Source organism: Cardiocondyla obscurior, linkage group LG24, assembly GCF_019399895.1.
Source record: "Cardiocondyla obscurior isolate alpha-2009 linkage group LG24, Cobs3.1, whole genome shotgun sequence".
NCBI classification, from domain to species: Eukaryota; Metazoa; Arthropoda; class Insecta; order Hymenoptera; family Formicidae; genus Cardiocondyla; species Cardiocondyla obscurior.
In genome coordinates this window covers 2,440,195-2,467,858 of record NC_091887.1, presented here as the reverse complement: position 1 = coordinate 2,467,858, position 27,664 = coordinate 2,440,195, and the positions used below count along the sequence as shown (strand labels likewise).

The following is a 27,664-nucleotide window of genomic DNA, read 5'->3' as shown; positions in this document are numbered from 1 at the left end:
ACGTAGTTCGTATGGATTTTATAATTTTCTCGTACATCGCAAACGTAAAAAGTTCATACTAGAAAACATCGAATAGGCTCGTCGGTTGTTAAAATTAATTGTTAAATAGTAACACGCATTCTATTATAATTAAATTGATCTTGATAAGGAGATATCTTTTTCAGAAACTTACGGGATGGAAAATATATGTTCGAAGACAGTGACAAAATAACAAAGACGTTCCTGGTGCGAGTAGGTATGGCCTTTTACTTCACACACAATCAGGTTCTCGATGACACACACATACTATCTTGAACAAAAACCGAAAAGATTATATATCGAAGGCAGTTGATGCAAAACGCGATTAATATATTGCAGCACGAGAATCTTACCCCACGCTGCATTTATATATGTATCAATATATATATATATATATATATTGTATATATATTTATATATCTTGATTTGTTCATCACGAGACGATATTAAAGCCCACGAAAACACACGCGACACATCGAGTGTGTGGACCAAAAGTTCATTAAAAAAACAATCGATTTCTTTCTATGATATGATTTACAGAAATATATATCTTTATCGTAATTCATCGTGCTCTGAAAATAATCGGAAGCGATGGATAAAGTCACGTTTAACTAAAATTATTTTTACGCGGAAAATAAAACCGCTTGCAGTCAAGATAAGTCATGACTGGAATATGGTTTTTTTTCCCAATTCATTGTTTTTTAAAGGAACGTTTGAAGCACGTTGCATTTTCGGGATAACGACTGTTGGCCCACATTCGTTAGTTAACATATATTCATACAGAGTGCTTAAACAAAAATAAAAAGTAAAAATACAGAGGTTCTTTTAACGCAAGAAATTCGATCGAGAACGAATTTTCTGGCGTTATCACCACGCTTTTTTCTTTTTATATAAGTCACGCAGCATGTATTGTAACACACGTCGGAAGGGACATCGCGTAGCGCCTATAATCGTTACACAAGGATGTACAATTTCCAAAGAATCACAACAACGAGATGCAAAAATAGACGTTACCCACCATTCATCGCAGCACGATAAGACAAAATTTCTCTTCGAACTCTCCTGAAAGTACGCTGGAAATTTTGTGTCGCTCACCCTTTCACTGTCTTTTCTCTCTATCTCCCTTCCACTCGTCACATCCACGCTTAATTAGTATTTGTGCAATTAGGCGTTCTGTGAGGCTTCCTTACGTGTTGGAAAAAAACGCGCGTTTAGCCCACTCACGAGTCATTAACCGACTCAATTATATTTAAGTGTAACTATAATCATGTGCTTGATAAAAAGCGAATATCGAAGCTTAATCGATTTTTATTTACGTCGAACAACACGTAGAATTAGTCGCAGACTATACATAGATCGCGAAGCAGTGCGCATTACAATAAAATATACGGAAAAAGAAGAACTGAGCAACTTAATTCTCACAAATAATAGAACGCTTATTAAAGCAGAAAATAAATTAGCATTTTAGAAATTGAAATTGTTACAAAGTTACGCAAATATTCATAAATTTTCAGGAGACATTGCAAAAAAGGGCTAAATGCGCGCCGATAACAACCAGATATTCCCAAGAATATAATAAGAGATCAGGAAAAGCTAAAATCCGCTACTAATATGTAAAACATAACCACTAATGATAGTGCAAAATATATATGTAACATATCTATTTAAAACAAAAAAAAAATATACGTAGCACATTAATTTAATTATGTATTACGGAACACGGCAATCGATTATTTCTTTCAGAATCTTGGACCCAAGGACCTTCGACTCCTAGATTCTAAAGATATCGCAATAGCTTGAAACTTTAAAGAGATCTTATAAAAATGGCTTAAACTTGGGAATTGCTGATCTGGATTATGAGATACAAGCTGATAACTATCATGATTATGTTGTGACATGTCGTGTTATAGACCTTGGAACTGCAGCGGCACTGTGACCAAGGCTCAAGTTCTTCAAATTCCTTATTTTATTTTCATCTTTAAAGAGTGCTTTAGATACTTCGAAAAATCTTTTCGCGTAATTTACTGCGTCAACTTCTAGGACTCTAAAGCTTGCACTTTTTTTTTTGTTTTTTAAAAGGGTTAACTCTTATTAAACCCATTTTCTTTTTTACAAGCAGAATTTAGTAACATTATTTCTATTAATCTCATTCTGAATATTATTTCGCTTAACCTTTAAAATTCACTTCGAATATCATCAGAAAATATTATAACGTTATTATTTTTTTATCTTTTTTTTTTTTTTTTATTCGTTTCATTAATTTTTTGCAAGCATATAAACCAGCGATTGTAATAGACGCTACTTCGTGGGTTAGAATTACTTAGATCTCAACTAGACATTATGCCATATGTGTATCAAATCCTCGATATAAACGAACTTTCCCTGGTCACGACAACCGTGCTAACTTGAAGAAACAAAATGTCTTCCATTCTTTTCTTCCTATATTTGTCGCCCGTTTCTTCATTCATTCTTTTCTCTGTCACTCTCTCTTTCGCCCACACTTAATTGTTACACATTTTGACAAATAATTAAAGTCATCACAGAAGCGTCACATTATCATATTTCGTTAGACTACATTTCGTGTGAGTGTTATCTCATTTTGGTTAGCGCAGTAATATTACAATGAGTACAAAATGTTTTCTCAAATTTTTCAAGCCTAGTATAAAGCACTATTATAATTATTGTTATTATTATCAATAATATATAATTATAATTATGTATATCATATTTATATATATATATAATCATGAGTGTGTTTAACACGCCGGCACTCATCGCGATACACATATTCTTTTGTGCGTGCACGCGCACACACAAAGCTGCAGTCGCATCACTTAGTATCTAAGTTGTAGCGATAATGATTTATATAATAACCCGTTAAATCTCTATATAAAACTGAATTTCTTTGTTTCCTCATTTCTCAAGAACAATGTAATGTGTTACGATTCAAAACAAACAGCCGGTAATTACGGTTAATCGATCGTTAGTCATCGTAGCGGTCTCTTAATCCATACTTTATATTTTTCCTCGTTGAAAACTAAATTGAGACAATACGTACGCGAACGCAAAAGTATTTAAAAAAAATAGAAATAAACAAATTTGATTAATCAATGCAAGAAAAATTCATATAAACAAAAAATTAAAAAATATCTTTGCATCTTTCTTTTTCTTAATATCTGCAGAGTAGTATAATTTTTATCAATAAATTAAACATAAATTTAAAATGTTTAGCTATTAATGCACTTTTAAAGAATACGTCATATCTTTTAAACGCACTTTAAAATTTAATCTGATTAACTTCATCTTGAATTATATCGTATATAAAAAATGCGTATTTCTCTGGAATGCATGCTTTCAGGTTGCTGCGAAAGTTCTCTGAATCTTTCATAAGCTCTTATAATATTCTTGTAAAAAAATGTTTAATTTTTTAAAATTTACGATATTTTAATCTTGGAATATATCGACATCACTATCATAACCTCTTATAATTTATATATTTTTAATAATAAAAAAATAGAAAAAAGTTCTTGGATTTTGATGATCTTGAACTCTTCTAAATCTTTGAATAGCTCAATATTATAATAATGCTTTTAATTCTTACTTTTTTTTTTTTTCTCTCGGATCTTAGAACTTGGTTCTTGTGCCCCATATCTTAAGCTCCATATCTAACACTTCTCTTATATGTGATAAGTATCAAACTTTCGCAACAACCTCCTTTAAATTATTTCGCTCGTACTTTCTCTTCAAAATTTAGAAAACCATGTGTTCTTTCTATGCAGAATGTTGCTGATATGATAGCAACGTGATAAAGGCAGTATTGTCCATGTGACATCTAAAAATCGCAAGGAGAAACTATTCGGTTCTCCCTACCTTTTTCGCTCGAATTGCGGACATGTCTGATGCGCGGCGATCGACCTCCCGGGTTTTACTTCGAGTCAGAAAATAATGGCACAAAGCGAAACGGAGCTTTGCGGGGCGTTCGAGCGGGCCTTGAAGAGAGCGCCAAATGTTCGGCGAGAACTAGCGATTTCATCCTCCATTTAATCCTCCTCCTTATTTATAAGAAGATCCTTCTTGTTTTGTCTCACGATCTCGGCGCGCCTTTCCTACGGCAGCAAAAGAAAAAAATAGATTTAGAATATTATTTTTCTTATTGCAATCCAATTAAAAATAGAGATCGAAAATACACCATGCTCTCTAACAAGCCAAGGAACAGAATGTATCGAAGTTTTCGGATTTTCCGCTGAAGTCGTCAATTTAAACTTGATCCTGATTTTATTGCAGGCAACAGTTTAATTGTTGACAAATCTTCACCTAAATTACGTGACGGATCAAATCTTAGCATCAAAATATAAGTCTTATCCGGCACATCCTGAACGTAAAAAGATCACGTACGAGCTATAAATGAGCACAGCCGCATTCTAAAAGAATGATAACTATGAAACGAAAGTTATAATATCCAGCAAAAGCACGAAAACAGCATTCCTTTTGCAAAACGATACACGTCCTTGTAATTCTATATAAAATATAACAATGTCATGTACACCTATTCATTGCGACGGTGGAAAAGGAGAGGGCATACGTAACGTAAAAATAATTGATACCTAATTTTAACATGGCCTATGAGCATTACAATTTGTCGTACTAATTAATCACGAATTTTGTTATTAATATAACCCAAATATAAACAAAATTAATTTTTCGGTTTTAATTTATACATTAAATTATATGTTTTTTTACTGTAGATAACATTATTAAATAAATTAACAAATATTAAAGTAAAAAAAATTAATAAAAAAGTGAATGTCCTGTTTCGTCAAATAGTGTAGTACAACAAATTGCGGGAATCTAATTGTGGTACTAAGAGTGCGTGTTGGGGGGCGGAATTACATGGTGGCGGCGGATTGCCTGTACACGACGTTGGATCTCTCGCTGCCGATTGATCTCAGCGGTCAACACCTTCTTGTCACACTCGCACTTTTTCATCAGGAGCTCACGCGCCGCCATCTGACGCATTTTCGCTATCTTCACCGTGTTCTAAACCACCATCGCACAAACCTACGTTCGATCAGTGCTTTCTTACGCAAGAAGACCTCAGGATAATCCGAGGTAATCCAGTTTTACTTTCATTTATCTATTTTTCTTAAAAGCCCACTAATACAAAATACACTAATGCTTCAATTCAAAATATCAAGTTGTTACAAAACTTCTTGCCGCTTTTTGCAATTGTTGTATTATTTATTGGAAAAACTTTTACTGGCGTTTAAACGCATTCATATTAAAACTTTTTAACTATTTGCTTAATATTAGTGAAATAAAAAAGCAAACTATGCAAAAGTTTCGAATAATTTTGTGAAATAATGCAAATTACTTTTTATTTTTTATTATGACACGTTTTGTAACAACTTTATACAACGACTGGCATACTGTCCAAAGCTAACACGTTAACTAAAAGCTAGATTCGACTAAAAACTTACATGATTGCGCAGCTTCTCTTTCTGTTCGCGCTCGATGCTCTCGCGACGTTCGCGCGCTTGCTCCAACTTGCCCTGGATTTGAGACTCCAACTGAAGTACACGTTCCGACATACCTTGACGTACGCGAGCAACTTGCTCTTCCTACAAAAAGGCCAAGAATCAATAACTTATGCCTATTCCCATGTTGGATCTATTACCTGCCTGTATAGTTTGTTAAAATATGCAAAACAAAGCGGTAACCTTGTAGAAAAGATAAAAAGAACCGACGGTAGCTATAAACACTTCAAAATTCAGCATTTCTCCATTTACATCGTATAAATAATTAATGAAAATAACAAAAATATAAAGGAAAAAGTCACAGTGAAATTTACATTTAATTAATTCCGTTCGCTGTGATCTATTTTTATTTAGCCTTCGTGTATTTATACGAAACGTTTGTTCCAATTTTATCGTACTAACATGTTCCTTGAGGCGGACTAGCATTCTCTTGATATTTTCATCGCGCTGAGCCGCAGCAGTCTTCAGTTTCTCCTCGACGGCGCATCGCACTTCCTCGGTTTGTTGCTCGAGACTCAGACGAGTCTTCTCAACACTCTCCAACTGCAATAAAAAATAGAATTCATTACTGTATGGTTCCTTAACTATCTTAATCATTATACCACGACGATTAATTAGTAAAAATTAATATCGGTCGAAATTAATTTTCATCTTCAATCTTTGCTCACATGATCCTTCAGTTTGTTCTTCAGCTCGGCGATGTGAGCCTCTCGCTTTTCCTCCGTGTTGTTCATTTTCGCGTCCAGAGACACGCGAGTAGCGGCGATAAAGGCTGCGCTTAGTTCGTCCTTTTTACGGGATGCCTCCTCAATCTTGCTGAGCTTAGCGGCCAGAACGGCGAGCTTGTTCGCCTCGATGGACTGCCTTCGCTCCTCGGCGGCCTTTAGCTTGTCTTGGATCGTCGCTTGAGTCGGGCTCTGCTGCGGCGGCGAAGGTGGTCTCTTAGGCATCGTTGGTTCCGCCAGGATCACCTCGTAGCACATCCCGCCCTTGGATTTCTCCTGGCATCTGATCTCGGTAGCTGTAAAATTTCAACTCAATGAACGTTCGACACGACGATAAAATAGAAAAAAAAAAAACAGAACATTTACTATTTAATAAAATTAAAAAAAAAAAAATTGTTTCTTCTACGGTGCGGTAACTTCAACTACTGCTATCAACATTGAAAAAAACAAAGCGTCTCGTAATCATTTGCCCAGTGACCGACGGTTTCCAATTATGATGTCTCCGACAGGGATAACGACGCGTGCTCAATCTTCGAACAATTGGTATCGGCGTCTACTAATCTAGCGAACGTCGACAGCGCGTCTTGGTGCAACACCCCCTCCCTCCCCTCCCGCCCGGGCGGCGATTCCACGATTTCCGGCGCCGGCTGGTTGCGGAAGTATGACTCAGAGGAGGCGAGGAGAGAGATCGATCAGAGGGAACGATCGGCCGTAGGCGCCGCGACGTCTCGCGTCGCCGCACGCACTTCCACCCGCTTTCTTCGCCTCCTCCTTTCTCCTCATCTCGTGCCGTGTACATACGTACACCCTTCCCTCTCCCAACGCAGATACCAGCCGTATCACAATTATCATATACCAAGCTGCGTATAATTTCTCTATCGGCAGCAATCTTTCGGGACTTCCAACAATTATTTTCGTTACCAAAAATGAATCGCAACGTTTTACATTCTCTCTCATTCGTTCTCTGTACGTTACCGTAGCGAAGGATTAAAAAAAACTCGCTGGCATCCGAACGAACGTATGACTGGACCCTCGTTTGAGGCATCAGAATTATCTCGTCATATTTTGTATCGTTATATAACGGAGGCTTCGACTTCGGTTTTCAATCCGCTTTTCTCTCTCTTGGCGGAACGCGAGACGGCCGATAAGAGAACTGCTGTGTCATTGCTATGAAAAGTCGTCGATACCCGCCTATATCTCTTCGTAGTACGGCACGATGCAAGTTTACAAATTACTCCCCCTCCCGCTTTTCGATTTATAATTCAGCGGCGACACATTGGCGCGACCATTCTCATACCGGGGGCATTGCACCGATCTTTAACGCGGCAGAAGGTGCTCCCTTTTAACTCTCAGATCCCGGGAAATCTCACATTACTTGACGGCAGGTGCGTTACGCAATAATTAAATTAAGTCATTCGTATAAGAAATCAATCCGGGCTGATAAAACACACCCATCGCCTCGTTTTAATTTTTTTTAACGCAACTGATTAAAAAAAAAAAAGGAAACGCATTCTCATACGAAACATTTCAGAGAACTATTCTTTGAAACTTTGGAAATAGATTTTATCTCGAGGGAGAGATTTAATTTTCTTCAGAAGTCATCAAAGTCAATTTCTAAAAATCTTTTTATACTCTCAGTGATTGAAATAAAATAAAATAAAATAAAATAAAATAAAGCCAAGTTTTTGTTGGCAATCTGTCTTGATATTGCGTTTCTCTGAAACGTTTCTTCGGCAAGAAAGAGACCCAGGGGGACCCAGGGAGTCGATACGATTCGATCGGAAGTGCGTGAGCGGTAGATCTCGACAAGTTCCTCGGCGTCGTCCAAAGCTCGCTTAACCATCCAGATACTCACTGATGAACTTCACCTTTTTCGGCTGCTTGGTCCGCGGCTTGCCCTTGCCGCTCGGCTTCTTAAACGGCGCATTACTCCGCCTCTGTCCCGCTTTGGAAATTCAGACACGGTCAAAGTACTCGAAGAGATTAACGAGGGAGTAGGGAAGTGTACCCGGGATATTTCGCTTTTGACCCACTGAGACACCGCTTAACATAATTACAACTACAGTGCACCGTGTGGACGAAACGTCGCAATCATAAGAAAAAAAAGAAGAAATTAAAAAAAAATACTACAAACACGTGGCTTTCTAAATATTGGCCGGTACTCACAATCGGTTCTTATATTAAGAGCCTGAAGACGGCTTGAAATGGTTGAATAAAATCAAATAAAACTACTTAAGACGATCTTAGATATAAGAACCGACTGCGAACACAGGTCATTGACCGTAAAATTTAAAGTTTCCGGAGATACACCGTGTTACGCGGTAATCGGTAGAAACGACAGACGAAAAACACTTCGCGCGATCGTATTACGCGAGGCATGTCGTGACTCCGGTTTCAATCAACACGCGGGGTGTTTCAAGCGAGGAAATACTTGTAAAGGAAACGAAATTAGCATTGTGCGTGCCGTTATCCGGCCAAGGGATCGATCGGTGTCCCAATGGGTTAATTATCGAGAAATCGATGCGACCGTTTCGCCGTGGCCATGTTGGACCGCACCCCGATCGTTTCGGCCACCCGAGCCACGTGCACGTCGAACAAACGTGATAAAATCCGCGACGTCGTTGAATTAAAACATATTAACCTCGTAAATCGCCAATTCCTCATTACAAACCGCAGGAACTGATTTACCGGTTTCCGCAAAACGTCTTGCCGAGAAAATAATCCTAAACGCGCGTAAACTTATCGGTTCAATTCATTTCAAAGTTTCTGCACGTAGAAGGCTTTGTCAAAACAACATTAAATATTAATCAGCGTGATATAAAATCTAATTCTTTCCCGGTATTTATAGGATAAGAATCGCTTGTGCCAAGTGTCGTAGAAAAAGCAGCTTGGATAAAAAAAAAAAGGAAAAAAAAAAGAGGAAAAAAAAGAAACATGACTAACGGCTCTTTTTCTCTATCCGCAAAGTGCTTCGTGTCGCGCAAAATAATTCATCCGATGATTCACTGCAAGTGGAACGTATTTTCTCTAGATTCCGATTCCGTGGGTGGCTTGAAGCCGCATCGCGTACGATTTTTACGAACCGGGGGGGAGGAAGAAGGAGGAGCGGGAGGGAAAAAGTTTTTCGCGACACCCCGTAGAGAAAAATGGTGGGCTGAGTATCGATTCACGGGACGGTCTGAGAAATTGATCGAACTGCAGGTGGCCCAGGATAATGTCACGATACCACCGGTGATGCCGACCGTCGTGCATTGCGGTAAGGACAATGCTCTTCGCGTGCGGAGGTCACGAAAAAGCGTAGCTCCTTCGCTGAATACGCTACGAAAATTCTATTCCTTTGCACGAAAGCCGCCGGGTATCGATCGAGAACGATTGCACGCGCGTTATTAACGATAAAAATAAGCTACGCCGGATACTTATTTCGGAATAACTCGCGCGGGTATTAATTAATTTGAATTGATAATTGAATGTTATTAAAATAAAATGTTGGAAAACGAGCCTCGGATAATTAAGCGTTAATTAAATAAAATACGAGGATCGAACTTGAGGGAAAGGTATTTAAATTACGTAATTTGAAGCGTTTATGAAAAATATGATAAGTTTCGTTTCGATTCGCGGCAGTTTATCCGAGATCGGGGTACATTTTTTTTTTCGGGCTTTTCTTGTCAACGGTCGCATTTATTTCCAAGTACTTTCATCTCGAGAGTTTCTTCCTCGAGAGATAAGGCAAGATGAAATAGAAGACGATTTAGAAGATCTTCACGAGAATAAGTTTAAGTCGCTTATCATGTCTACTTCCTTCCGGCTTCTAAACTTTACTTCTTTAACACGAAAGCTCAAGACGGTCGTAAAAAAAAATAAAAAAAATCTGTTCAGAAAAGTTAATGCTGCTGTTCTAAAAATATAAAGGCAAGAGTTTCCGTAAAAATGTGAACCAAGAAAAAGAAAATGTGTTTGCAAAACCAAAGTATAATACAATTTCTAGCTTCGAGATTTATCTGTAAAAGGTTTATCTATAAAAGGTTTAATAAAGGTGCTGTCTATAAAAAACATTCGACTGTAGTTCAGCACCTAGTTCTATAAATAAATGATACCTGAACGAATTTAGCTCGATAAATGTTAAATCACTTTGTGATCGTCTAATAAAAAGCCCACCGAATCGCCCCTTAAATAATTGAAATACTTCCCGTTCAGAAACCAACAAAATCGTTTTAAAAATCGCCAATTTTAAACAGAAAATAAAATAAAATAGATTATCCAATAACTGCTACGTGAACATCAACCTCGACGAAAATACTAACAGAACTTTGCTCCTCGAAAACAGAAACGAATTCGCGAGACTTTAAATTAATTTTTAAACTTATTAAAAAAAAAAATTCATATTAAAAAAACCCTCTAAGAAAGCTTCACCCTGATAAACGATGAAATTAATCCAACATTGCTTCTTTTAAATTCTTAAAAGTTTGACATTTTCAAATTATAAGACTGTCCTCTATGCTTTTCGAAAATATTGTTAAGATCATTTAAAACTTATCCAGTCGTGAAAAATTAAAAAAATCTTTTAGGTTCTAGATCGGCGTCGAAACCAAGCCAGTCTTTACCACCGTTCCTTTACGAATCTCAGAGAAGCCGGGAGGAGGATCTCGGAGGAAGATCTCGAAGAAGGATCAGAAGAGACAGAGGGACGGTGGGGCATCGAGTGACGGGGACTCACTCACCTACGACGCCCAAAGGGGCCTTGCAGCTGTGACAGAAGCACTGGAGTACCGAGTCACGCACGAGACCGATCAGCATATCGTCGTTTTCGTTTCGTACGAGGGAAGAGAAGGGTTGGTTGCGCGACGGGTCTCGCGGATCTCGGTGGGACAGGTGGTCTCGACTACGGGATCGGGCGCGCGAGAACTGACGGACGCGAATAGCCGGGTAGGACGAGAAAAAGAGTACGCGTAGGTGAGAGAAGAGTTAGGCACGCCGGAAACGTCGCTCAGGTCGTAACTGGGGCGGTGGCTTGAGGGCGACTGGCCCGCACGCTGCGCCGCGACGCCCGGCGTCGCTCAATATTCGACCACCCTCCGCCGCCTCTTCCTCTTCTTCGTCCACCGCCGCCGCCGCCGCCTCCTCCGTCCCTCGGTTTTCCCCGCGACGTGCAACCAACAGCCTACCCGACGACAAGCCACCCTTCCAGCTACCAACTCCGACCTGCGATCGCCGCTACTACAGCGGACGTCGTCGGGAGGGTGTTATCGGCTATACGGGGTGTCCCGCGAGAAGACCGCGGTGAGGCATGGAAGAGGAGGGCTCGACGGATGCGCAAGAGGAAGGAAAGAACGTCAGACAGAGACGGTCAAAGTCGTGACGTTAAAAAAAGGGGTACTTTAATTAGGGGGTGGTTTGGGGCTAGATGCTTTACGAGCTTTGGACAACGAAACTCTTCGATTTCGCGGCTGCTACATGCATATTTTACACGCGGAGACATCGCGAAGAATTGGATTCTTCAGAGAATTCTTTGAAGTACTTAGAAGCTGAGATTCTTTGAAGATTTCGCGATTTCTATTTCTTTCGAAATTCGTGATTCTTATATGTTGACTTTCAGATTTTTTTAATCTAAAAATATTTCAATTTCTTGTTCTACAGAAGTTTCAGGATTTTGAAAGATTTGACTACTCGATGGTCTCTACTTTTCTTTTTTCTTTTTGGACACTCGGTACAGCTCAAAGCCGGCAGTTATACACGTGTGCGGAAGCCTACATGCAAGCGTAAAATACCATCTGTCTATCTCTTGTATCCTCTTCTCTCGAGTTCTTCGCACTCCAGAATCCTCCGACCTGCAGTCACCATCCTAACGAAGGACCGCTTCAATTTCCGAAACGATCGATGAAAAGATCCGCCTAGGGGAAGGTTTGCAAGATTGACACGAAACTTCAGAAAGTGTTACAACAGATTCGAATTGATTTTGTTCCCTCGGATTTCCTTCGATCTTTGTATTCCAAATTAATGTTAGGTATCTCAATATCTTGCACTCTTATCATCGAACATTTTGTCATCCTTCAATGTTTAGTTTTACTATATCTATAAATTCTTTAAAAGCTCTTAATTCAATTTTAAAGAATCCAAATTTTATGTTTCTATTCCTCGTTTCTCTTCTAAAGGTCTAACACGAATAAAATTTAATTTGCCCCAATAAGATTTGGATAGAATATCGCAACAAAACGAATGGAAAATGGGCCACGTAATGAACATCCTTTGTGCGAGGTTTTCTATTGAATACGTACGATCGAAGGCGTCTTTTTGTTGCTTGTGACGCAGAAATACATGCGAGTCGATTACCCGTGAAAATCAATGAGAAATAAATTTTTTATGACACTCAACCGTAGTCACGGTCATATTTAGAGGAACAAACGTAAAAAAGAGCTTTCAACTGTAATTTCTCGTAAGTTAATTACCTCGTACGTTAATTTTAATCGACGAAAAACCTAATATTCAAGTACGATTACCAAAGAAAAAAAAAGTATATTTGTGCTAAATTGGTGAGAAATCCCGGCGTAATAAGCATCGTATAATTAACCATATTCGATCATTACAGTCTAATTGAACCTAAACAACGGTGATACCAAGAAAAAGCGAGCCAAAAGAACAAAAAAAAAAAAAAAATTAAGTTTATCTCTCTACTAATTTTTTTCCTCCGTAAAAGTTTGACAAAAGAGCAAAATACTCATTACAAATTCCACTCAATCCTTTCTCTTTGCGGTTTTCTTCGACACAAATAAAAAAAAACTAATTTAACAACATAAATAATAAAAATTTTCTAAGTTCTCTAAACGTAATTTTTTTGTTCTTCTAGAAATAAGATTCATTTTGGCTCGCTTTTTTTATACGAGAAGGACAAATGTGATCCGAACGGTTAAGTCCTTTATCAGGTCGCTAATCGTGACTGGCGATTCCAAGTTGAGAGCCACGGAGGCGACAAATTGCCGGCATACACCGCTGCAGTTGTCAGCCGTCAAGGCACAGCCGTCTGATGCAGGTTTGCAAGCAACTTCTTCCTCCGCAGCACTCATTCTCTGCTCGCCAGCCACGAAGACGCGGCCCTCGAAGTCCGAGGGCTCTGACCTCTTGTCCTCTTGCCTCCTGCCGCTTCTCGGCAATCTGCGCGGTGTTCGGTGTTTGTGTTCGCCGCTGCGGTATCGAAAGCACCGCCGTTCGGTCACTTTGGTCCTCCTCTCTAATTGCCAACCATTGTCTCAATATCGTCCAAGGGACGTGCAAGACTTATACCCTTCGTATCAAGCGACCGATTCCACAAAAAAATAAACGCACTGAAGTATTAAAAACTAATTAAGTATTATATAACGAATAATAGCACATGTGAAAAGTAAGTAATATTTTTTATGTATTTTATATAAGATGTATAACATGTTTATACATCTTATATAAAAAATATATTTTTTATACGGTATGTATAAAGCATTAATTTTCATAGTTTATGCTTTTTGTTCATTATAAATATATTTTGTACATATAATATTGATTTAATTAAAATAAATCAAAATTATAAATTCGTTCAAGTAAATGGATTTTCCGAAAGTAGCTATTTTTCAATTTTTAATTCAAGTTTAATTATTATTTATTAAATATATGTAGAATGAACATTCACATTCACTAATCGTTTAATCATTTTATATACTTTTAAGGCTGATACTTACATTCATTAGGAACAGGTGACTCCGCTGCTGTGGCCATGATGATATCTGCAACAAAATCGATCCGTAAGTATAAAGTACTTTAAGTAAGTAATTTAAACATTAAATATATTAAATGCTCAAGAAAACAAATATAGAATCAATATAAATTTCGGCACAATATCTATTATATCTATTTGTTTCAACTATATTATTCTTAGCTCATTACTTCGTTCTTTAGAGATATATTTGACAAAGATAAAAAAAAAAAGAATTATAAATAAGACTGCAGACTATGAGGCTTTCAGAACTCAACTTTTTTGTACATTCAAAAATAGCATTTATATAAATTATCGTTTCTGTTATTTTAATTTTCATTGCAATAAGCTATGTTTTAAAATCATTATTCTACTAAAAATGGCCTATTCTTTTATTATGAGATATGGTAACACGATGGAGACTGTAGTAGAGGATAGTGTGGAGAAGGCAATTATCAGAGCATGTTTGAAACGGTCCAGACAAGTTATACAGTGACATCTAGTGGCTATCGTTATCTACTTGACTCTGCTTCTTCGTTAAAGAACATCCCTATAAAAGTCAGCTGTTAGTAAAAAAAAAATTGCAAAAAAAAAAATTAATATTTCTAATATAAATTAAACCATCCAAAAGTTAATCACAATAATCAGCACGTAAATATTAAATACATCAATTAATTCAATTAAAGTTGATTATTACTAAAAAAAAAATTAAATAAATTTCTTAAATAAGACGAGCAATAATTATTTATTTTATTTTCTTAAATTATTTAATAAGAGACTAATATTAAATAATTTTTCTTGTACTGTAGATCCATCGATTAATTTATTTAACGTAATAATCATTGTTGTCTCATGCTGTTCCCTCATTTTAACAATCATTACAATATCCTGATCTAATTAAGTGTAACACAATTAGACAAAGGCCTAACACTTTATTTACAATTTGTTCCGCCATGATTTCCTGTCATCACCGATCAAAACCCACTGACAACCGCCGTACTTATTGCTCGCCTTATTATCTGTACAATACGCAAAAGTAACGACGTACGTTCTGCAAACCTCACGGTATTAAATCCGAACGCTAAAACGTCGAATAAACGGACGAACGGATCGTCCCCTTCGATCAAACGTCGCGAAAAGGACGAGCCGACGCGTCCGCGTTGCGTCGTCCCGATAAATCGTGGCGCGAAGGTCGGCGGCGTCTCTTTGTTTGCGCCGGGTAAGGGTTCGGGGGAAGAGAAAAACGATTTACCTGCTTTCCTCGTCTCTTTCTCTCTCGCGAAGGAGGTGAACGATGCCGTCGATGCCTCGGTCCGACGAAGGGTTCCTTATCACTCAGGAAACTCGTACGCGAAACTCCGCACAGGCGAGGATGCAACGGGCGACGCCGACGAAGGCAGGGGCACGCGAGTCGCAGCCGTGTGTGTATACCAAACCGGTCGGCTTCGTACGTTGCTTTTATCGCGCGGCGTCTTTGTGCGGCGTTCGAGTCGCCGAGAGCGGTTTAGCGCCGCCGAAGCCGGACGCGCCGCCACCGGCCCGGCCGCCTGATTGGCCCGCCGCCGACGCCGCGGCGCGCTCATTGGCCCGTTTGAAGCGCCCTGAACATTGCCCACTGCTCCACCGCCGCGCTGCGTGTGCAATTCGTGAGGACCGTTTCTCGATTTCTTCGGCAGCTGCGTTCGTGCGCGTCACACACACCATCACGCCGCTATACATGTGCCGTTTAGTCTCTATGGTCTTCTATTACGTCTCGTTTACTTTTTGTTTCGTAGCCCACTGTCTTCGTTATCGAAGACGCCTCCTTATTTTTTTCCCTCCTGTACATGAAAAAAAAAAAATCCTTTATAAACGAACCATGAACAGCATGACTTTAATGTCATCTGAATTGAATATCAATTATATTCTTCATTGTAACAAATGTCAATTAAATATCAATAATTATTTTCAATTAATTATTAACACATTCTTATTTTTAATAAATTCATTTGTGATAATTTGCTTGAATTAAAATGTCTGAATGAAAATGCATTGTTTTGCATGCGATAAATATTAACTTATCAATTGTCGAGTTCTTTTACATCAATCTAAGTTCTTTTTGTTTCTTTTTTTTTTAATCTGCTCGGCTGAATGCTTCTCGATCGCGACGTTCAGAAAAATCGCATGATTTTTCCGGCGCGCATCGGTGACTCACGAGTGGTTTGCAGTCGTGGAATTAAACCGTTATAACCGACGTCTTAAACAAAAAGGAAAAACATACTTTCAGATGAATCATGTGGCTGCATCCTTCGAGCAGTGCGTGGGATGACTGCGACCGTTGCGTCGCGTCGTAAAGAGAAAGAAAAAAAAAAATCTTATCCCAAATATGGACGGATCGTTCGCGACTGGCTGCCCTGGGCTGCTCAACACTCGCGACTTTTTTTTTCTTCGCAGCGGCCTACGACAGGAGTGGCGCAATTTGTTACGGTTTATTCCTTCCGCTATCCGCGAGAGTGATTTTTCCGTCTCACCTACAATTGCAACGATTATACGACATCCATTCGACAAAGCGGAATAATCTTACGGATATTCATCCACCTTCATGCCGTTTCCTTTCCCCCTTTCTTTTTTTTTATAATAAAATAGCTCGATCGCTACGCGAAATTCCCTTTCATTCCTTTGTTCGGTCCCCTTGGCCGGTTCAAACGATGATGGAATAATTAACAACGTACATACACGTACCTGACGACCGAACATCTGAATGTCTGATACGAAGTTTCGCAGATGTCGTCCGCGACCAGTCCGTGCGCGTGCTTACTGGTAGCACCCGGCGTGAAGTTGATCGCGCTCGCCTCTGGCGAGGTCCACCAGATGGAATCGCGGGCACTTCTCGGGGGTTCTATAATTAACCTTTTTCGCGCACCGACGGGCGGGCGTAAGTGCGACTTGGCGCGACTAGAATCCCGGGAACACGTGGAAAGATCGCTCTTTCGCACTCTCGGGAGGCTGGTTGCCACGGCTGTCGTCACCGCTGGAGAAGATGACTCGGGCGGCCGGTAATTCTGTCCCATCGGCCATCGTGGACGTTGCCATTGCGTGTACCTAGTATTGTGCGCGTCTCTTTCCCTCCTTCCCTTTTCCCATACCCTCTGTCACCACTTTTATTTCCGCGCATCTTCACACGGCGGGCCTTCCCTCAGGTTGTCGAGTGGCCTGCGCGTCTTCGTAATTTCACCTGCAATGCATCTCGGCGTGATTCATCGCGCAACGTCCCTTGGAAGCCCGCTACGGGGCTCCGGAGCAATTGCAGACATCGTAGCTCACAGGGATTCCCGAGGGCGTTAAGAGCACGGAGAAGAGAGGGAGAAAAGGAACAGAAGAGAGGAAGAAAGAGAGCCAGAGGATCGAAAGTTACGCGCGGCTGTACGTGAATGTTTTGTATCAAACTTTTTCTGTTCGCTTAGCATCTTCAAAGGTGAGTTATACAAATAGAACTGCACTTATCTCTATTATTTTTCCATCAAGTTCGTCTGTTTTAAATGTCTGTTGTAAATGTCATTCTTCAATTCTTTTTTTCTTTTTACTGTACACTTTTTGCGTTATTGAATAACGATAGATTTTTAAAGGAAGAAAGAGGGAAAGTAAATTATAAAAGAGATATACTTTCAGTTACCTTACTATCGCTAAATAAAAACCCTGAAGGATATAACCATGGACCAACCAAAAAACAGACCAAGCAGGCCGCGACTAAGGTCTCATGGTAACTCTGCTAGAGTGCTTGTATTTGATCAAAATGAAAGTGAAGAAACTGCTGGTAACACGGAAACGGAATCGCACAAACGTACAGTAGCACCAAAATTAGAAAGCAAGGAAGCTCCAGTTCGACCTGGTTAATAAATTTATTTTTTATATTATATCGTATATAAATAACAAAATTTATAAAAGTAATTTATCTCGTTAAATTGTCTGGCATGTGTTACATCTTATATCAAAATTGTACCATTTTAGTTAGCGGTGAGTTATCAAATTTAGTTCGTATGAGAAATTCTGCAATAGGAAAATCAGCACCTTCTCTGTCCGTTCACGTGGTTAGTACACTTTAATTATAATATTTCACAACATTAACGTTAATTTATTTACATATATTAGACAGTGGCATTCATTTTTTTTTTAGCGAGATTTTAATATTTCTCGTCGTGCTGCTAAAGCAGCCCATCGCAAATCTCTCATCGCGACCACATCACCCACTTTACCACGTTGCCATTCACCTTTGTCAGGTATATAATTTTTATATTTTTCTAAGCTCATTTTTATCTTTAAGAATATAAAATATTTTTTATCGAATCTGAATATACAAGAAAAATGCATGTTTTCAACGATAGTTAAATGTAATCGCGATGCATTGATTTTATTAGACTTGGAACATTACGACATTTTCACATCCTATCATTTAGTATCCTTGATACATTAAAAAAAAAAAGTGTAAACTCTAGTATAAACTCTGCTTACATTTAGTGAACAACTTTTTAATTGTTTACTTAATTATTTAACGATCTAGTAGATTAATTTCTTCTACTGCTTATTTCCCAATATAGCATTCGTCCCGATTGTAGGCAGTCCCCTAGAGAGCCCTAGGATGTCATCCAGTCCACACTTTGCTTTTGCTCCAATTAAAAGGTATCTATTTTATATTTATACAATTTGTCTTAGAATATTCAAATTAGTTGAATCTAATTACTCAAGTAGGTGACGTCATTGTAAGCCTTGTATTTTTTATGTTATGTGAATAGAAAAGAAAAAATAATAAGAAAAAAACTGCACTGTGTAAAGTTTATATAAAAAAAAATAAGAGCTTGATAAAACATTAATATTTCGAACTATAATAAATTTTTTACGATTTGTTAATTTACAAGATTTTTAAAAAGGGGTTATTAAAACAATATAATATTACAATATTTAAGAATTGGTGGAAGTGCTACAGGAACTGGCGATGGCAGAAGATGGTCAGTGGCTAGTTTGCCGTCCAGTGGCTATGGAACAACACCTGGTTCCAGTAATGTTTCGGTAAATCACGTCATGTGCATTGCGTACCTTCTCCCCATACTAATCACGATTATAATTTATTAATTTATATTCCGCTAGTCACAATATTCGAGCCAAGAACGCTTACATCAATTGCCAAATGTTCCCACCAAGGATGAACTGCGTATGTTGTCTTGTCATTTCTCTAAACCCGGGACACCATGTTCCTCTCATCCCGGTTTCCCAGGTTCTAGCATATCTAATATTCCGGGGAGCGCGTCTCTCAGTCTTGAAGAAGAAGGCCATCGATCACCATTACATCGCCCACGTTCTCGAAGTTTGAGGTATACTATTTAAATTACGTAATCACGAATATAATTTTTTAAGATTTTTGTTCATTAAGATTTTAGTGGGTTTTTTTCCAAAAATTTTTAATTAATGTTAAATCACAATTAATAGATCACGTATACTCGTTCACAAAAAAAAAAAAAAAAAAATTACTAAATTTTAGCATACTTTTTTAATTATTTTAAATTGCAGCAGTCCAAGTCGATCACCTGTTCTTGATAGCGAAATTGTTATGATGAACACTTTGTATAAAGAAAGATTTCCGAAGGTATTACTGGCTAATTTTATTTTTTATCAAGAATTATTTTTTTTTTAATGACCGATCACTTAAGCAGTAACATTTACATTTTCAGGCAACGCAACAGATGGAAGAACGACTGACTAATTTTATTAATGAAAACAAAGAGATAGATGAATATGAGGTAGTAGCTAATATGACGCAAGATTCATTACCAATTTTACGTTTTGTACATCATCAAGTTATTGAAATGGCCAGAGACTGCTTGCAAAAATCTCAAGAAAAATTAATTACAACGAGATACTTTTACGAGATGAGTGAGAATCTGGAGCATCTACTAATAGAGGTATGCATATAAATTATATTTGTTTTTATCGAGCTGTATGTATAACGATTGTTGCAATTTCTTTGCAGACAAAAGATAAGTCTTTAGAGGCGGCAACGAGATTAACAGGACTGATAAAGAAGTTACTATTAGTTATATCGCGCCCAGCTCGTCTATTAGAGTGTTTGGAATTTGATCCTGAAGAATTTTATCATTTACTTGAACAAGCGGAAGGCCAAGCTAAAGTCAATGCAGGAATAAAAGCCGATATTCCTCAATATATTATTACAAAATTATCCTTAAATAGAGATCCTATATCAGGTATGCTTTTATTCGTTTCTAAATAATATAACGCATTTTCTGTCTGCATAAATCTTATATATTGAATTTGTCGTAGAACTGCAAGAAGATTTAAATAAATTAGAAGACTCGGCGAGTTCCAGTGACAGTAATTTACAAGTGACATTGAGTCCAAATAAAGACGATGACAAAAGTCAACGTATTCCGTGCGAAAGTGATTACGAAGTATTGAAGCTCATTAGTAATGGCGCGTACGGCGCTGTATATTTGGTTAAAGAAAAGACCACAAGGCAGAGATTTGCTCTGAAAAAAATCAATAAGAATAATTTAATGTTGAGAAATCAAGTAGAACAAGTGTTTGCCGAAAGAGATATAATGAGCTTCACAGATAATCCATTTGTAGTTTCTATGTACTGTAGTTTCGAAACCAAGGTATGTATAATATTTATTTCGTAGATTTTACGATATAATATACTTTACTACGTTATTAACTAGAATAAAAATTTTTTTAGAAACATTTATGCTTAGTAATGGAATATGTAGAAGGAGGAGATTGCGCAAATCTTTTAAAGAATATAGGCCCACTGCCACCAGATATGGCAAGATTTTATTTTGCAGAAACTGTCTTGGCTGTCGAATATTTACATAGTTACGGCATTGTACATCGAGATTTGAAGCCTGATAAGTAAGATTGCACAAAACAGAAAAAAAGACATACATTAACTCTTTGATCACTAAAGGCGTATGTACGTTTTTACATGTATATTAACATTTTCGAAAGATGTACTAAATTAGAATATTATATTTACCTTTCCGTCACGTCCGTAATTTTAATTTAAAGAAAGGAAAAAAAAGAGATTAAAAAGAAATTTGTACAACATGCGCGAATGTGTAGAACGATGTTCTTCCGTGTCGAATAGAGTTTTATTTGAATACGCCACAGTCAAGTCAAAGAGTTGAAATAATTAATATATAAAAATATTAATAATAAAATTTTTTTTTATAGTTTACTTATCACTGCCCTGGGACACATCAAGCTTACTGACTTCGGCCTGAGTAAAATGGGTTTAATGTCTTGTAAGTTCGATAAATTGTATAATAAGATTTAAAAACTTTACAAAATATATAACTTATTTAATTTTATTTTATTTAATTTTAAGTGGCAACAAATCTTTATGAGGGATATATTGATCGAGACACACGGCAATTCTCAGACAAACAAGTATTTGGCACACCGGAGTATATTGCTCCGGAAGTTATATTACGCCAGGGTTACGGTAAACCAGTCGACTGGTGGTCCATGGGTATTATATTATACGAATTTTTAATTGGCTGTGTTCCATTCTTTGGCGAGACGCCCGAAGAATTATTTGCTCATACAGTAAACGGTGATTTTTCTTTATTCGTTGACAATCTATTTGATACAAACTGAAATGCACTGTAAAATATGCCCTTACGATTACGTGTATGATGAGTAATGAATATTAATTTTATTCTTTAGATGATATCGAGTGGCCAGATGAAAATGATTGGCCTGTCCAGTCTGAGGCAAAGGACATTATAACAGTTCTTTTGCAACAGAGTCCTAGAGATCGATTGGGAACTGGTGGGTCGCACGAGGTCAAAGAGCATCCATATTTCTATGGAGTTAACTGGAATAGCTTACTTAGGCAGAAGGCCGAGTTTGTGCCACAATTAGTTGATGATGAGGATACAAGTTACTTCGATAGTGAGTGTCAAAAATATTGTGATAATTATTAATTATAATAAAATCTTTATAATTTATATTTAATATTTATATTTAAAATCTATGCTAAATTATTATTATAATGGTTTAATTTTTTATTTCTTCTGTCATTATTGAAATATATATTTTTTTATTTTAGCTCGTATGGATAGGTATAATCATGATTTAGGCGATGACACAGACGACACCGATGACTCTCCCTTATTCGGATCGTTTTCTTCTTATTCGCCTCAATCCCGCAAAATCTCGCAAACGCGTCCACCTCAATTCAACTCCGACGCAGAATTGGAAACTTCCAAGAAACAAATGTTTCACACCGAACTTGAAGGCACTTTCGCACAATTATCTTTCGGATCGGCCGCATCGCCGCTATTCAAACTAGCTGATTTACAATCTACACAATCGTCAGAAAAATATCGACTGCCCTTCTCGTCGGTAAAAAACAGTTCCTGCGCTGAGAATCAAAACAAAATTGACAAGATCAACACCGTATTATCGTCATCGATTTCCGGAGCTACAATCTCATCGGGCATAGAACAGCAGTTGCCGGCCGCTAAAACTAGCCAAGCAGAAATAACGTCGCTTAATTTGAGTACACCTGATTCTTCGCAAACCGAATCCGAAGACATTAGTCCTCAGATCCAGAGAAAGCGACACACGCATTCTCGCGATAAGCTGCCCAGGTTCAGTATATCCATTGATGATGAACACATGTGAGTCATTTATCCACATCCTCGCAACAACAGTTTCCTTTCTTTTTCTTTTTTTTTAAATATATTTTTTTAATTAGAACGCACTTAACTCTCCTACACATTCTCGATGTTTGAATAATTTTAATTTATAATTAAATAATACTGTTATACTTTTAATTTCATAATGTATTATGTTCTGTTCTTAGATTGGATCTTACAGCGGCAAATAAAGATGCAGCGGATGAAAGCAAACATAACACTAGTACCGATTCCTTCGAGTCTATCAACACTGTACCTGTATTACCTTCTGGACGCCAGAAATCTCGATCCGTTATAAAATCTGCCTCGACTAGTGGACTGTCGTTAGTGATTCCGACCAGTGACTTTTCCTGTATGTATTATTCAGAATATACAATCGAGAAAAATTTTATCTCATTCTAGCACAGAAATTAAATTACGCTTAAACTAATGATATTTACTTTAGTAATTTTTCCTATTTAATAATCTAAATTTTAATTATTTCTCGTTTGAAATATGTATCATTAGATGACGCACCACTGAATGTTCAACCGATCGAATCGCCTGGCGGATCATCAACCGCATCTTCAAGAGACACTTCCCCGTGTCGTGAATTGAGTCCTCTTGTGACTAGTCTAAAACCGCCCATTATAATCCGTCGAGGGCCATGCGGCTTTGGCTTTACTGTACACACCATAAGAGTTTACTATGGTGACAGCGATTTCTATACTATGCATCACTTAGTAATGGTACGTATAATTCATTGTTATCAAGCATCAAATGTAGACACGGTAAAAATAGATTGCGAGTTTTTTTATCACCTCCCTCGGCCGCCGAGGATGGAGGAAGGAAATAGTGGTAAGGCGCGTTTCCCCTCAGTCCTCTGCAGCCGGCGCTAAGCAGGACAGCCACGTGCATTTTTGTGAGATTCGACGAACGGTTACGTACGCTAGCCGCCGTCGTTGCAGCTAACTCCATATCTACCTTTCAGCGTACGAACTTCAGAAAGTGACTTAATTGTTGATTTTATAAATTATTTCTTTTGCAGGAAGTTGAGCAGTCCAGCCCGGCATTCGAAGCTGGCTTGCGACCTGGCGATTTAATAACGCACATAAATGGTGAAGCAGTACAGGGCCTGTATCACACGCAAGTTTTGCAGCTGATGTTAAGTGGCGGTGACCACGTAACGTTACGCAGTACACCGTTGGAAAATACTAGCATCAAGACGGGTGGTAGGAGGCGCGATCTTGCGCAAAGTAAACTTGCGCGACGAACGCTACATAAGCAACGGAAACAAAAGCGAGATCACTCGGATAAGAAGAGGAAAACGTCGCTTTTTAAGAGAATAAGTTCGAAACGGGCGAGTGTAGAGATGCAGCAGGTACGCTAGGAAGGAAATCGTGCTCGTACACGATTTGTATTTCGCATTAACTTACTATGCTATTGACGATGTATTTAATATTGATTTGTCAATTTTGCACAGCGAGATGTTTACACAGAAAAATTACGCTTGTTTTTTTTACACATTATTGCAAAAAAAAAAAGGAACAAAGAATCTTCAAAGCACCGCAGCGTAAACGCGATTACACACTGATTATGTTAAGTGCATTTTCTTTTGCAGCCGTTAACTATCAGTTGTCCATTGTCAGCACCTATTTTGTCCAGCGACAGCAAACCTCCACTTATGGTATGATTTCTTATACATTCGCTTTATCTTTCCCGTCGATCTCCACCAATGTTGTTTTCGTTCGCTGTGTCGTTCTGTTTATGACATAATATTTTTTTTTATGCAATCACACGGCTTTCGAACGCTACTCCACATTTCACAAACAATTATTCCATTAAAGAATCTTCGTGACTTATTTTACAACTATTGTTAATTGTTAACGATAAAGTTGTATTCATGAATTTAATACTTTAATTAATTTTAGTTTACATAACGTTATGTTGCACAGGCGGAAGAGGCTTGTACTTTTTTATTGATAAATGTATAAAAATTTTACAGATGGCAGCGGGAATTTGCTCGCCCTCGATGGTCACGCCTAGCCGGTCGTTTCAATCGTTCACCCGTTCGCAAGACACGTCGCCGTACTTCGCAGCGTGCTCAAAATCGGTCTGCAGCCCGTCCCCGCCGACGAATCGCGCCAGCACAGACTCTTATCATTCTACCGGAAACTCGAGCCCCTGTTCGAGCCCGAACTCTTCGTCCCCGAGCTCGAACACATCCGCGGGTAATTTATCTGGCATCTCGAATCAATCGCACTATCAGCGCCCGAGCACTCTTCACGGTCTCAAGCACAAACTGCACACGGCCGCAAAGAACATCCATTCGCCGAATCGGAGAAAGTCTGTGGGCCATATACCGCTGTCGCCGTTGGCTAGAACACCTAGTCCGTCGCCGATTCCAGCCAGCCCAACGAGAAGCCCAAGTCCGTTAGCGTTTCCCACGGGCCATCAGCCCGGTAGCTCAAATACCACGCAGTCATACAGCCCAGGTATTGCAACCATACAATTATATCATTTAACGCTTCGATTGTTGCAGCATTTACGTGTACGGATTATCCTTTCGTTTCTCTTATATGTAATAACATTTTCAACGTATGTTAATGATACCTTAGTAATATATTCAAATATTACGTAATATTGTAATGATTTTGTGACACCTAGGGGCATGTTTGTCGACGCCGAGTAGCCAGAAGAAGGGATACGGACGTCCGAAGTCTGCGGAGCCAGGTTCACCGTTGCTCCGAAGAGCGCTTAGCCCCGATAGGCTTCACCCGCGTTCGGCCGAGAACAAGACGTCGATATCACCGCTGGCGAACACTGTAGTCAAGGTGTCACCACGCGTGACCATTGCACAGCCGTCCCATAACAGCAGCGATACCTGCTCGGACGATTCCAACGATAGTTTCAAGGAAGCCAACGAGAATACGAAATGCGAGAAAAAAGTGCCAAATGAACAGAAAGCAGATTACTCCAAACTGACTCATGGTATGTCAATCAATTTAGGAAACGTAAGTATATCGAATTCCTGTGGTAGTACGCAATTGCCGCGAATAGCCGAAGAGAAGGACTCGCCAACGGGTACCAAAAGTGACGATTACTCGTCGTTAAAAGAGATTGATACGGAGAAAAATGATAAGCAGCAGCCGACGCGCAGCAATCAACCAGAGAACATGGAAAAAGCCCAAAGCGACGAGCGTCAGGTAAGTAGCGGCAGTAAATTATTGCGATTCAACGAGAACGAAAATACAGCCGTTCAAGCTGATGCTTCGCAAGCGGTCGTGCAGCATCCAGTTAGCGTCTCGAATACACAAAAGAATCTGAGTCAGAAGCACTGTCAGATAAGTGAGAGGTCCGTCGCAGCGTCGACGTTGTTGCACAAAGCGCTTATCGCTGAGCAGAAAAGCACTAACAAGAGTAATGTAGAAGCTCATCATGAGGTTAAAAAGACATCTAAAAAATACAAATCCGATTCTGGGGACAGTGCTCATTCAGCCACGCATGAAAGCAATGCAGGTTCGAGTAAAGCTAAAAAAAGTTAAAAGCTAATTTATTTCGCCTTTTTCAAATAGAATCTCTCGAAGCGCCGTCAGTTTCCTTTATGCAATGAATGTTGAATTACTTGTGTTAATCAAACATAAAATAAAGAACAAGTTTCTCCTTCCAGAGTTCAAATAATATCGTTAAGTAGGATGCTGACAAACGTGAGAATTGAGAGACTAATCAAAAAGAAAAGAAAAAGTGAGAATGGAGGGGAAAAAAAAAAAAAATAATCAGATTTTGAATTTATATAGTTTTATGGAACTTCTGTATTCAAAAATTTATAGGCTTCCGTCAAATGAATACCTGAAAGTGATCAATACATATATATATTTCCGAGAAAACAAATTTTAATCTATTTCCATAAAATATTGTCTTTATCATATACAAGATAACTTTCAAACAGATTTACACAGACGAGAAATAGATGATTTTGGTTTAATTGTCGAAAATGCAAAAGCTTAAAATTAATAAGTGAATAATCACAAAATATTCAAGTTGTTCTAATAGTGAGACGAGTGAGGTAATGCTTCGGCTACAGTATTTATACGATCTCATTTTTTGTTTATAACTAAATAATATTAGCGCACGTGCACGCGCTGATATCTGATAGTACGGCTCGCATACGATATCCCATGTACGCGAAATAGTTTTATAGGATATTTATTTTTAAAGAATGAGTGAAAAGAAAAGCAAAGAGAATCTATACGATGCTATTTTGTTTGCGATAGGTTATATAAAATACAAGATGATTCTGTTACGCCTAACTATGAAATAACACTGCAATAACATTTCTGACAAAAAAGAAAAGAGAGAAAAAAAAAAAATTAAGAAACTGCATTTTTTTTCACTCGAATGATTTACATTTTCTTCGTTGTAGTAGATTGCACTAAATGTATAGAAAATGTGTAATATTTTCCTTTTATATCATACATAAAATTATATATACGTAAAAGATTAAAATTATTTAAGTATTTAATAATTTATTGGGTATTTAAAAAGAGGGGCAAAAAAAAGGGAGAACAGTTTTGTTTCTTAATTTTTTTTTTTCTACGAGTACTTGTATCGTTACGAAATAGAGAGATGCGATTGGTATTCTATGCAATTGCAACTCTAATATTCTGTCATTGCTTAATCGAAATTTTTTCCCGTAGTGATCGAAAATTATACACGCAATGTAAATTCTGACAGAAGAACAAAATCAAATACTTGTTATCGCGGAATCCATCTTGCATAAATTGTAAATTCGACAGCAGAGATACGAGAAATTAGACTTTAAATGTGCACTACGGATGCATTGAAATTTTAGTATTAGTTTATTAATTTATTGTACATATTGTACATTAATTGCAATACATTTTAGTTGATAGAATGTTATCACTGAAATTTTTTATGTCAGCACACGTTTTTATTGTAATGGATCAAACGCAAATTAATCTTCGCTCGTAGTTACACCGG

At 38.1% G+C, this 27,664-nt stretch overlaps 2 protein-coding genes across 8 annotated transcripts; one reads left to right on the top strand and one right to left on the bottom strand.

The window, feature by feature from the left end:
- Positions 1-219: 219 nt before the first annotated feature.
- On the bottom strand, positions 220-15,466 carry Stai (stathmin). 3 transcript variants are annotated; one of them, XM_070671976.1, is made up of 7 exons: positions 15,247-15,466; positions 13,981-14,025; positions 6,221-6,573; positions 5,955-6,095; positions 5,496-5,636; positions 4,909-5,055; positions 220-4,124 (listed from the first exon to the last, which is right to left on the bottom strand). In XM_070671976.1, exons 2-7 carry the CDS (start codon positions 14,015-14,017, stop codon positions 4,059-4,061), a joined length of 885 nt encoding a protein of 294 aa, XP_070528077.1. In that variant the 5' UTR covers positions 14,018-14,025; positions 15,247-15,466; the 3' UTR covers positions 220-4,058. The 3 variants fall into 3 exon arrangements, with proteins under 3 accessions (XP_070528077.1, XP_070528076.1, XP_070528078.1); XM_070671975.1 differs by lacking the exons at positions 13,981-14,025; positions 15,247-15,466 and adding exons at positions 8,133-8,222; positions 10,996-11,325; XM_070671977.1 differs by lacking the exons at positions 4,909-5,055; positions 13,981-14,025; positions 15,247-15,466 and adding exons at positions 8,133-8,222; positions 10,996-11,315.
- A 1,416-nt stretch (positions 15,467-16,882) lies between these two features.
- Positions 16,883-26,439, top strand: Dop (microtubule-associated serine/threonine (MAST) protein kinase dop). Of its 5 annotated transcripts, none has more exons than XM_070671929.1 (23): positions 16,883-17,029; positions 17,174-17,448; positions 17,643-17,862; positions 17,982-18,061; positions 18,148-18,250; positions 18,569-18,650; positions 18,935-19,037; positions 19,116-19,339; positions 19,536-19,611; positions 19,697-19,927; positions 19,996-20,227; positions 20,304-20,638; positions 20,719-20,891; positions 21,213-21,283; positions 21,367-21,594; positions 21,708-21,935; positions 22,093-22,666; positions 22,852-23,036; positions 23,192-23,412; positions 23,712-24,044; positions 24,285-24,350; positions 24,669-25,158; positions 25,331-26,439. In XM_070671929.1, exons 3-23 carry the CDS (start codon positions 17,685-17,687, stop codon positions 26,206-26,208), a joined length of 5,091 nt encoding a protein of 1,696 aa, XP_070528030.1. In that variant the 5' UTR covers positions 16,883-17,029; positions 17,174-17,448; positions 17,643-17,684; the 3' UTR covers positions 26,209-26,439. The 5 variants fall into 5 exon arrangements, with proteins under 5 accessions (XP_070528030.1, XP_070528029.1, XP_070528031.1 ...); XM_070671928.1 differs by having other exon boundaries at positions 16,883-17,083; XM_070671930.1 differs by having other exon boundaries at positions 16,883-17,448; positions 22,093-22,636.
- Positions 26,440-27,664: the final 1,225 nt, after the last annotated feature.